This window comes from Tachysurus vachellii, chromosome 22 (genome assembly GCF_030014155.1).
Source record: "Tachysurus vachellii isolate PV-2020 chromosome 22, HZAU_Pvac_v1, whole genome shotgun sequence".
In the NCBI taxonomy this organism is placed as follows: domain Eukaryota; kingdom Metazoa; phylum Chordata; class Actinopteri; order Siluriformes; family Bagridae; genus Tachysurus; species Tachysurus vachellii.
The window spans coordinates 11,659,524-11,671,432 of record NC_083481.1 but is presented as its reverse complement, the minus strand read 5'-3'; the positions used below and the strand labels follow the sequence as shown (position 1 = coordinate 11,671,432).

Sequence of the window (11,909 nt, the reverse complement as noted above, 5' to 3'; positions counted from 1 at the left end):
CCATTTGCTGTAAGCACATGACCAATATACTTGATTTGAGATGTTCTGACCTGACACTTCTTTTTGTTCAGCTTGAGGTTATATTCTCTTGCCCTTTTGAGCAATTTTCTCAGTCTGGCATCATGCTCTTGTACTGTTTCGCCCCAAACCAATAAATCATCCACAATGTTTATCACTCCATCCATGTCTTCAATCATCTGTGCTCTCTGGAATACTTCTGATGCTGACGATATTCCAAAAGGTAAACGCAGGAATCCGTATCGTCCTACAGGCGTATTAAATGTACACAACTTGGAGCTTTCATTGTCCAATTTGATCTGCCAGAAAGCTTGGTTGGCATCAAGTACTGAGAATATTTTGGCATTTGGCATATTTGCCACAACTTCTTCTACCGTAAGTAGAGGATAGTATTCACGTTTGATTGCCTTATTTAAATCTTGTGGGTCGAGGCATATGCGAATTTTGTCTGGCTTGACAATTGTTACCATGCTGCTTACCCAATCAGTTGGCTCTGTTTGTCTTTCTATTACTTTCATGTCTTCCATCCGGTGCAATTCTTCAATTATTCTTTCTTTCAGTGCAACTGGAACATTTCTTGGAGCATGAATAACAGGCTTTACTGATGGATCAGTATGAATATGATGATATCCTGGCATGCATCCTAGTCCACTGAACAGATCTTCAAACTCTTTCAGAATGTCATCATCATTAGCAGATACTTCATGTATCCTTTTTCTCATGCCTAATGTCTGACATGTGGCTCTTCCTAATATTGCAGGAACATCTTTTTCCACAATCTGGAACAGATCTGGAACATATCTGGTGTTTGCCTCTTATCTTCAGCACTTCAGACCACTCTTCTTTTTTATGGAATTCAGTAGTGACAGACTGTACATTTTTTAGCTTGTTTCTCTGAACTTCTAGTGTGCCCAGGAACATATTTTTTGTCACCTTCCTCTGTCTGTTCAAGCGTGTGCATTTTACTGGGGTGTTTTCGCTCATTTTTGCGAAGTGATTCTTTTTATTACACTGTCTGCATGTTTGTCCATAGGCAGGGCATTTTTGCTTGATTTTCACAGTTTTGATCTTGTGCATGTCTACTTCTTCATTTAGTGCTTTTACTTGGCTAGACGTTATTTCATTATCCCGACAAATGTCCACAGCTTTTGCTAATGTGAGATATGCTTCTCTTAGCAATCTGGCTCGTACTGTGTCATTTCTTATGCCACAAACAATTCTGTCTCTAATTAGTGAATCATGCAATTCTCCAAACTCTCAGTCTTTGGCCTTGTTCTTTAGCTCCGTGACGTAGGCATCAATATTCTCCGACGGTCCTTGAGCCCTCGTGAAGAACATGTGACGTATATAAGTTAGGTTTTTTTTTCTCGGTTCACAATAGTTTCTAAATTTCTGTTTGAGAACGTGGATATTGTCCTCCTCATCTTCCTGAAATTCAAAAGTATTGCAAACTTTTATTGCATCCTCACCCGCCACGTGCAGAAACGTGGCACACTGCACTTTTTCTGCTTTTTCTGCGATACCGCTAGCCGTTAGGAACAAGTCAAATTTTTGTATCCAAATTTTCCAGTTTTCGGCAAGATTTCCTTGTAAAATTAGGTTCGATGGTGGCTGTAACTGTGCCATTCTTTTTTCGATGCACTCACAACTTCTGACACCATGTAATGTTGTTTGTTATGCAATAAATGAGATTACACATGCTGGCTCTAGAACTCACAGGCTTTCTTTACGTCCTAGTTCTTCTACATGTATATGTCACGTGCTTAGTGACGTTGCACTCTTACGTCACTACGTATTATACTTGCATAAATTACATAAGGAAACTAAGAAATTACTTACAGAAAGAGGTTTATACAGATACACAGTGAGTGTGAGAACAGGTAAGTGTAGAAGCCTGTGAAGGTGGAAATGTAGGTGTGCTATGTGAAGTCCAGGGTGGCCATGTTTCTTTGTAGTCCACTCTGTGCTGGGAAAAGGGGGTTCTGGTTTGTTCTAACCTGACATAAGATTTACAAAATTTAAACTTAGATTTATTTATTTAAATTAATAAAAATATACTAAAATGGTATAATGTTATATGTAATGTAATACAATGTACTTAATGTACTTAAAATCGTAAGATTATTTTTTAATTTCTTTTTTTAGTTATTTATTTTATAAGCTTTAGTGTCTATATCTAAAAAAATATATACATGTGCACATCAGTACGTACAACACTGTGGTCGCCATATTAATATGTGGCAGCTCTTATTTTTCTTGTTGTCTCGCCTACTGGTATCTCTTTTTTATGCATTATCAAGCTGTGGACAATCATTATTTTTATTAAGAAGGGACATTAAAACCGGAGCATAGTGAGCAGTCAAGAGTGATTTTCTTGCTGCTGCAAACTCCAGCACAGTTAGTGGCGGTATTGCACAATCACGACGGATGTCTAACCTTTGTTAAGTTGCAGAAGAAGCAGCAGGACCTTTGCGTTTGTGTTTTGTTTTCCAGCCGATATTATTTACTGACGGACAGGCAGTTGGTTTATCAAAGAAAATAAAATCCCAAGCAAACAAAAAAAAATGCATTTTTTATGCTGGTTTTAGGAATTTGCCATATTTAAGTCTTGTGTACGGTACGTATGACGGGATAAACAATGTATTCCTTTTACAAATACTTATATTTTTTCATTGCATGAAAAAAGCCGGAAATTGCACTTTCAAGCGTGTTATATATGGTTTGATAGATGTACCCACTATAAATGATAGCTTAGTTATAATATCGCTCTATACTGAGATCAGTTTACTGAGTAGTACCACATGGTCGAATATATGGTGGTATTTCTATCTTAATTAAATATTTCTTATCTTGTAGCCTAGTTCGGGCTTTTTTAATAATGGAGAAGAGTCATCAGAACTTTTGCAGTCAGGGATGTAGTGAACCATCCAACCTTGTTTCAGAAGATGGAAAAAATACGAAATCAGTCGTGTGCCAGCTTTGTGGATCAAAAGTGCTCTGCCCGGGCATGGCTGTGTTTGCCGAAAAGCGGGTAAGATTTTAATTCACCATATCAAAGGATACTCAAATTAAAACTTGGACAGAATGAAATATTAATGTGTGTGACTGTTACATTGTTGTTGTTTTTTCTAGTTGTGCCTTTCATTTCAGTCTTTCTAATATAATGCTTCTGTGCTCTCTTTTTGCTTAATACACATCCCCACGACGATCAGGTTTTTCTGCCTTCATTGAAAAAGAACATTAATCAGTCCGATGGAACACTCGACGGAGATACTTTAACAGCTCACTGGCTGGTGGATGATATGTACACCTTCGAGAATGTTGGCTTCACCAAAGATGTAGGCAAAATAAAATATCTTATTTGTGCGGATTGTGAGATTGGACCCATTGGATGGCATAACCTTGATGACAAGAAATGTTTCTACATAGCACTGGATCGAGTTAAACATGTGTAATGTGCTTAAGCATGTTTTGTACCAGATCATATTATACTTTTTTTTGGCGTGGTTTTAAACATGCCCCCTTAATCAGTACACTGGGAGTAGTGTTTGATACTATCAAATGTTTTGTTTTGCAATATTTAGATGCATTTAGTTTTCATATTTAATAAAGTGTTTTATTCACTTAAGTTTGCCTGATTAACACCCTGTTTTTAATTCATTAAGGACTCGTATTTCTAATGCTGATGTACATAAATTCAGTATTTTTAACAGCCATGTTATTAAAGGCTTTCGAACAGTGTTTCAGATGAAATGTTTTTTTCACTTTAATAATTTCTACACAATTATATGCACATACACACATTTTATATATTTTATATATATGTAATTAATTATAACGTGCAATTGTTTCATTTTAGTATCTTGGTAAGTTTTTGCTCTGGTCAGTTGGGTCAGTACTGTGTGCGGTTTGGGTGGCTCTGCTTCCGTGTTGACTGACGCGTGCGCTACGTGCAAACGGATGCGGTGTAAATGGAAAGAAGTGTGATGGCCGTTTCATCGCTAGAAAGGCATTTAAGCAAAGTACTTCTAGTTTAGAGCCGAACTGGTGCGATACATTGGTAAGCTATCACTTATATCCCTCATTAATTTTCGTCTTCGTGAAGCGCTGAATACGTTTCCAAAATCCCATGCGATTGATGTTGCAAATCCTAGCTTTATTCGGACCAGGCCTATATTCACGACATCAAATCTAATTATTCTTAAAAAAAAAAAAATCACACATTGTCCTTTTTAAACGCTCTGTCACCACAGTGTACATTTGTCAAATGAGTAATATGTAGGTTAAGTGAAATAGATTGTCAATTAGATTGGATGGCGGTAAACAACAGCTTCGGAAGGTCTAACTTCAAAGAATCCATTTAAAGAAGTAGATCCGGTCGGCATGCGGTTCTCAGCTGTTGTGCTTTTATCCGCGCAAGTTGCCTGTTGTTTTAATTCTGTACAGTACTAATCTTCATGTTTAATAAAACAGTTCATTGTCACATTTTATTTTTAAACAAATCAAGTAAAGACTTAATACTTTTGTTGGACATCAAAGCAACAAAGGTTTCAAACATAAAGGTAATGCATGTTATTTACCATGAGAAACCTTGGCGTCAATGTAAAAGCTTACAACATTTTCCAAAGACTACTTTTTCAAGCGGAACATGATACGATACTCAAAGGTTCACTGTTCGTTTGCACGTTCCAAAGTGGGTGAGATTGTTAATTCTCGAACTTTGTGTAGTGATTATTTTCTGCAGTAGTTACTGCAATGCGTGATAAAATCTTACTTTAAACTGTGTATTACAGTTTCTACATGTCTTCACTTGGATGTAGCTGCCCAGGATGACCCAATCTCGACCCAACGAGTTTATTCCACCGCCTGAATGTCCTGTGTTTGAGCCTAGTTGGGAAGAATTCGACGACCCGTTTGCTTTTATCAGCAAAATACGTCCCATTGCAGAAAGGACTGGTGTTTGTAAGATCAGACCGCCTCAGGTAAGTTTTCCGTCAGTGAAATAAGAAATCGAGATATCGTTGTGTTGCCCTTTATCATTGATTGTTCCTTACTGTTAAGCCTAAAACACTTTTGAAAGCAGGTTTTCAACATGGCGGATTGCGGCTCTGGTGTAACGAAACAGTGAAAATGAATTACACTAATAGTTCCTACATTGTGGCTTAAAAAATCACGTTTGTTTAAAATTGGGTCGTCTTTTGCTTATCACTTGTTCTGCTTGGACGTGTTGGTCTGCTGGTAGTGTTGGTTATTGTCTAAGAGCACCATTGCTTATACCGGGCTTCCACCCAAACAGGAAAAAGAAAAGCACTGAAACATTTTAAATTGAAGGCAATTTATTATATATTGCTATGCAAAATGTATTTGGACACCTTTTAATAATTATAATTTCTTATATCGCTGTCCTTATCTTGCTTATTTATTAATACACACTTTTTTTTTGCTTTTGTGGCTAGAATTCTTGCCATGGTGTATCTTTTAATAACATTTTGTACGCATATAGGTTTCCCATTGCAATCCTGTTGGCATAGTCGCTTTGGATGCAAAGCACTTGCTTTCATACATTTGTATCGTTTTATGTTGTTAAATGAAAATCGTCTATTGTAGCTATTTCCCTTAGCAGATAAGGGGGCCATTTTAGGCCTGACCGTTGGCAGTGTATAAAAGGTGTTCATCCTGTTATAGTTTTGCTTGAGGTCATTTCGCTACCAGAAATTGAAACCGGAAAATAGGAAATGTGAAATTCGCATTTTATGGTACAGCACTACAGTTATGCATCGCCAATATGGTAAGGACAAGTTGGTTAATGCATTTTACTTTCAGAGTTCGTTATTATTAGAGTTTCTTGCTTTATGCCGTTGGTGTCTAAGTGTATAGTATTTTATAATATACAATGTATAGTATAATAATGCATTTTGAATGTAAATCAATTTTGTTGCATTTTTACCTGTAGGCTTATAGAATGTGGCAAAATGTAACTTTAATAATGGTTGTATAAATTGTGAAGGCCAGAAGTGTTGACGATATCTTGTGGCAAATGACAAATTGGGCTGAGCATGGCTTGGTATAATTCTCTAGGGGTGGCAGCCACCATTTGCCTGTGATGTGGACCAATTACATTTCACCCCACGCATACAGAGGCTCAATGAATTGGAGGTAAGTGTCAGTCCAGTGTTTGTATTTTTTTCATTCTACAAATTGACAGCTTTGGTTTAGATAAAATGTTTGTCTTGATTGCATAAATTAACTTTACAATGAGCCTTCTATTCTGGTGAGTCTTGTTATAAAGAAAAGTTGATTATCCATTTATGTCTGGGTTTCTCTAATATTCCCCAGTATTAAACAAAGAAATGGCTTATTCAGAGTTTTACAGAGATATCTGAAGTGCATATAAATTATTCAAAAGCAGGCTTCTTAATACCAGTGGAGCATCATTTGAATTTTACAGCCTGTCTGAGTGTAGTTATGTCCACAATTGTGGATAAATCCAACATGATAAAAAAGCACAAATTATCTCAAATTTGTTTCATAAATATGGCATAAATATGGCATTTGCTACAGTGCTTGCCATGGTCAACTGATGTGAATGCAGTAGAACACTACTGGAAGTGTGGTAGAACAGGAAATTAATGAATGTGCAGCTAACAAATTTACACTCATTATGCAAGCCAGATATGCCAACATGGACCACAATCTCTCAAGAACCACTAACTAACTGTTTAACAACTATTTAGGTAGGCTAGAGAAGAGGGCAAAGATTAAAAAGAAATATTACATGCTAGCACAAAGAAATGTAACTGTAATTGTTTTAAGTAGTAGATTAATTATTATTGCTTTGATGATTGTTTTTGTTCATCATGTTTCTTCAGGCTCAAACCAGAGTTAAGCTCAACTTTCTGGACCAGATAGCCAAGTTTTGGGAACTACAGGGCTGCTCGTTGAAAATCCCTCTTGTGGAGCGTAAATCACTTGACCTGTACCAGCTCTATACGGTATAGTGTTACAACATAACTTGGGTTCTACTTTTGTATGGCCTTGGCTATTCTGTCCTATAGTTTGAACTGGTTCTGTGCCCTCTGCAGTTGGTGGTGGAGGAGGGAAGCTTTGATGTGGTATGCAGGGAACGGAAATGGACTCAGATAGCACTGAAGATGGGTTTTGCTCCTGGCAAGGCTGTTGGATCTCACTTACGTGCCCACTATGAGAGGATTCTCTACCCTTACTACCTCTTCAAGATAGGGGCCAACCTTCTGGTGAAGCATTTAAGCCCTCCTTTTTTTTTACATACTGTTTGGTTTCTCTCTTCTAATCTACACTGTTCCTGCTATATTCACTGTAACATAATTTGCATATACACAGTGCTTTCTGGGAATTTTTTTTATCCATAAAGTATATATAATCTTATGCACCACATTCTTTGGAACTCATGTGCACAGGGTCATTCCTGATATTATCTGAATCCTGTGGCAGCAGTATGATGAACATAATCAATCAAATACAGGCCTTGTGGTTCTTTTAATGTTCATATCAAACATCTGAATGGGCAAAACCATGATCTCATTGGACTTGTTGGGGTCAGTTGGGCTGAGAAGCAGCTAATTTCTTATGACTTTCATGCAAAATAGTCCATATAGACATATAGACAACTGTGCAAAAAGCATACAGTATGTTTTGCAGGTGGAAACACTGTTATTGATGTATATCATAAGAAAATGGCCAGATGGGTTTGAGCTGTTTGAGGGTTGCAGTTACCCAAATAACAACTCTTGGCAACCACAGTGTTGAGAAAAGAATCACAGAATGCCCAATATCAGAATCAGAAGGAGCTTTATTGCCAAGTATGCTTGCACATACAAGGAATTTGTCATAGTGGTTGTGCTGGTTTCCTCACTCAGGATATATACAGTTCTTGAAGGGTGGGCAGGGGAACACCAATAATCCTTTCAAGCAGTCCGAGCCATTCTTTGTAGTCTTCTGATGTCTGATTTTGTTGAAACCAGATATTTACATACACTTCAGAAAAAAACACAAACTTTTATTTCTTTACTGTCATGCATTAAATCAGAGTAAATTTTTCTGTTTTAAATCAATAAATATTAACATTTTTTGCATTTGTTAAATGTCAGAATCGAGCGAGGGAAAATTATGTATTTTTATCACTTTCATCAAAGTCAGAAGTATACATACACTTCCATAGTATTTGGTGGAATTGCCCCGAAACGGTTTCACTTGGGCCAAACATTTTGGGTATCCTTCCACAAGCTTTCTACAATAGTTTGCTGGAATTTTGGCCCACTCCTCTTGACAGAACTGGTGTAACTGGGTCAGGTTTGTAGGCCTTCTTGCTCGCACTCGCCTTTTCAGTGCCGCCCACAAATTTTCTATGGGATTGAGATCAGGGCTTTGTGATGGCCACTCCAATACCTTGACTTTGTTGTCCTTAAGCCACTTTCTAACTAATTTGGAGGTATGCTTGGGGTCATTGTGCATTTGGAAGACCCATTTGTGCCCAAGCTTTAACTTCCTGGCTGATGTCTTCAGATGTTGCTTTAATATTTCCACATAATTTTCTTTTCTCATGATGCCATCTATTTTGTAAAGTGCACCAGTCCCTTCTGCAGCAAAGCTGCCCCACAACATTATACTACCACCCCCATACTTCACAGTTGGGATGGTGTTCTGAGGCTTCAAAGCTTCGCCCTTTTTACTCCAAATATACAGTTTATCATTATGGCCGAACAGTTAAATTGTTGTTTTTGTCAGACCACAGGACATGTCTCCAGAAATTAAGATTTTTTTCCCCCCATGTGCAGTTGCAAACTGTAGTCTGGCTTTTTTATGGTGGTTTTGAAGTAATGGCTTTCTCCTCCCAGAGTAACCTTTTAGCTCATGGCGGTACAGTATTCATTTTACTGTTGATAATGACACTGTCTTACTAGTTTCAGCCAGCATCTTCACAAGATCTTTTGCTGTTGTCCTGGGGTTGATTCGCACATTTCGCACCAAAATGCGTTCCTGTCTGGGACTCCGTCTCCTTCCTGAGCGGTATGATGGTTGTACATTCCCATGTTTTTTATACTTGCGTATTATTGTCTGAACGGATGAACGTGGGACCTTCAGGCATCTGGAAATTGCACCTAAGGATGAGCCACACTTGTGGAGGTCAACAATTCTTTTTCTGATGTCTTGGTGGATTTTTCTTGATTTTCCCATGATGTCAGAGAAAGAGGCTCTGTGTTTGAGGTGTGCCTTTATATGCATCCACAGGTGTGCCACCAATTAACTCAAATGGAATCAATTAACCTATCAGAAGCTTCTTAAGCTCAGAATGGAATCATCTGGAGTTTTTTTTTGTTTAAAGGCACGATAAACTTAGTGTATGTATACTTTTAACTTTGATGAAAGTGATAATAAAAATACATAAAAATTCTCCCTCGCTCGATTCTGACATTTAACAAATGCAAAAAATGTTAATATTTATTGATTTAAAACAGAAAACTCTGATTTAATGTATGACAGTAAAGAAAGAAAAGGTTTTTGTGTTTTTTTTTTCCTGAAATGTATGTAAATATCTGGTTTGAACTGTAGCTAAGTCAAACCACACAGTATGTCAGCTCTTGTGACAGATGAGAGAGAACAGCACAGGACCACATCAGGTCCACTACATTTAGCCATAAACTCAATGCTGGAGTGGGTATTTTCTCACTGAACCTGGCTAATTGAAGGGTGGAAAAAGAACATATGCTATTGGAACACTTGTGTCCACAAGCTTTGAGTTGGCTTCCCTTTTTTAACATTTCTAGGCTTTATTAGATGTATCTCACCTTTTAAGTTTGCTAATTATCAATACAAGCTTGCTCGGTTGTTACACAGTAAGCAGCACTCATTCATTCTCACAGGGTCTAACTAGGTTAGAATGTCTTTGCGATATTTCAGTATTTAACATTCCCCGATGCCTTGAGCCAAGCTGCCTCCAAGCTGTTTTCTCTGATCCGATAGCTACATGATTTGTTAAAACTGTTCCATTTAAATTAGGCCACATAAATGCGTCTTGTCGAATCGGATATATATATCCAATCTTTCTACTCCCGCCCAAAATGCAAATATATGTTACGTCATTTTTGGGGAAATTGAAATGGAACACGCTTTAGTGTATGCGGTTTTCAGAATGCAATCAAAAAGAAGACGATAAAACTTGTTACGACGGTTATGCTACAAAAAACCAACCCTGCGTGTCGTCCATGTTATTTGTTTCTGGTGCGGTGCACAACTTGCGAGTCACTTGCGAGTGACGTACTTCTGTTTGGGAGGAGTATAGCGCTGACATATGTGACTTGAACAACCACATTCATTTACACCTGTCCAGTTTCATCTGAAATGCGTCCCAGACCACCTCCTGAAGTGGTTTGAGCGATCGGATTTATATCCGTCTTGAAAAAGTTTCGGAGGGCATTTACACCTGGTCTTTTTACGATTGGATAGCTATCGGATCACAGAAAACGCCTGAAGTAACCAGGTGTAAAAAGCCCCTAAAAGATTGTGTTTATGTCTATGTATCTGGCTGGTGTTTTGTTATTAGTGATTTTCCCTCACCATATTATGATTGTGTCACTGCTGAACCTGCTAAGTTAGCTACAGTCAAAACTTTACAAACCTTTAATCTTCAGTGTTTTTTCTTTATTATTCTTAACATGCCACATTTATACTGAAGACATCCAAACTAAAAGAACACATGCAATTATGTAGTAAACACAAAAGTGTTTGTTTTATATTTTAGGTTGTCCAAAGTTAACGACGTTCTCTTTTGTCTTGTTGGTCATAGTATCCCCGCCCCCAGGCCCTGACGTTTTGGTGCTACTTAAGCAAATCTCTCATCAAAGCATCAATAAATAAAGCATAGACTAGGTTATTCAACAAGTTTTTGTTGATTGGTAATTCCATATTTGTTTTGATAGTTTCAGTATCTTACAAAAATGTGTTTAAAAAAAAATGTAAAAACTATAAAAAAGAAAAACCATTAGTATTCAAAATTTTGACTGGTAGTGTACAGTAATACCTCGAGATACAAGTTTAATTCGTTCCGTGACCTTGCTCGTATCTCAAAGCAATTTTTCCCATTTAAATTAATGGAAATCCCATTAATCTGTTCCAGCTCGCAAAATTCCACTCCAGTTGTCCAGTGTTTTGAATATGAAAAATGTACAGTACCTGTATTTATAAATGACAAATATTGTATAAAAACATACAGTAATAAAAGAGAATGTTAAAAAAATAAACTGGTTTTACTTCACGGAAGATGCGCACGGAGGTGTTGAGGGAGGAGTAAACAGGGGGAAGAGTTAGAAGGAATTACTCTTTCACTTTCGTTTGCTTACTCGCACTCTTAATGCTACTTTACACTTAAATGGAACTTAACTAAACTTCACCAAAATTAATGAACTTAAATCAAGCATCGCGTTATTTCTGGCAGGCCACGTCGTCAAGCGTGCATCAGCTGTTAATCACCTGTCCACGACGCGCACCAATCCGGTTACAACATCCATATTACCCGACAATTTAAATTCCCATTTATTGAGCCGCTTTCTAGCGCTTTGCTGCTGCCGTGATCTAAACTCCCTCCTCCAACCCCGACTCCACCATGCCGGAACCTGTGTTCCTTGTACCAGTTTACGTCATAAATCTCCACATATTTTTCTCTCTCTCTCTCTCTCTAATTATTTAATTAGGGGTCAAGCCCCGAAGGGGCATAGACACCTATTGTTATCGTTAGTTTTCTTATTATTAGGGGTCAAGCCCCGAAGGGGCATAGACACCTATTGTTATCGTTAGTTTTCTTATTATTATTATTATTGGGGGTCAAGCCCCGAAGGGGCGTAGACACCTATTGTTAT

At 37.6% G+C, this 11,909-nt stretch overlaps 2 protein-coding genes across 6 annotated transcripts in view; both read left to right on the top strand.

The window, feature by feature from the left end:
• The first annotated feature begins 2,473 nt into the window (after positions 1 to 2,473).
• On the top strand, positions 2,474 to 3,771 carry rabif (RAB interacting factor). Its single transcript, XM_060858060.1, has 3 exons — positions 2,474 to 2,635; positions 2,875 to 3,049; positions 3,231 to 3,771. The coding sequence occupies exons 2-3, from the start codon at positions 2,897 to 2,899 to the stop codon at positions 3,471 to 3,473; spliced, it is 396 nt and encodes a 131-aa protein (XP_060714043.1). The 5' UTR covers positions 2,474 to 2,635; positions 2,875 to 2,896; the 3' UTR covers positions 3,474 to 3,771.
• A 168-nt stretch (positions 3,772 to 3,939) lies between these two features.
• Positions 3,940 to 11,909, top strand: part of kdm5ba (lysine demethylase 5Ba) — a 35,652-nt gene continuing 27,682 nt past the window's right edge. For 2 of the 5 annotated variants that reach the window (XM_060857820.1, XM_060857816.1), the window contains exons 1-4: positions 4,839 to 5,000; positions 6,097 to 6,174; positions 6,888 to 7,010; positions 7,101 to 7,271. In XM_060857820.1, coding sequence (XP_060713803.1) covers positions 4,848 to 5,000; positions 6,097 to 6,174; positions 6,888 to 7,010; positions 7,101 to 7,271 — 525 coding nt within the window. In that variant the 5' untranslated portion in view covers positions 4,839 to 4,847. Of the gene's footprint in view, positions 4,079 to 4,586; positions 4,712 to 4,811; positions 5,001 to 6,096; positions 6,175 to 6,887; positions 7,011 to 7,100; positions 7,272 to 11,909 lie in introns of those variants that run through there. The other 3 variants (XM_060857817.1, XM_060857819.1, XM_060857818.1) reach the window with 3 other exon arrangements.

What these genes read in the sequence shown, in the direction of transcription:
- rabif (XM_060858060.1), top strand. Translation starts at nt 2,897, where the DNA reads ATGGAGAAGAGTCATCAGAACTTTTGCAGTCAGGGATGTAGTGAACCA. An exon ending in CTGTGTTTGCCGAAAAGCGG is followed by an intron (nt 3,050 to 3,230) that starts GTAAGATTTTAA and finishes CACGACGATCAG; the next exon opens with GTTTTTCTGCCTTCATTGAA.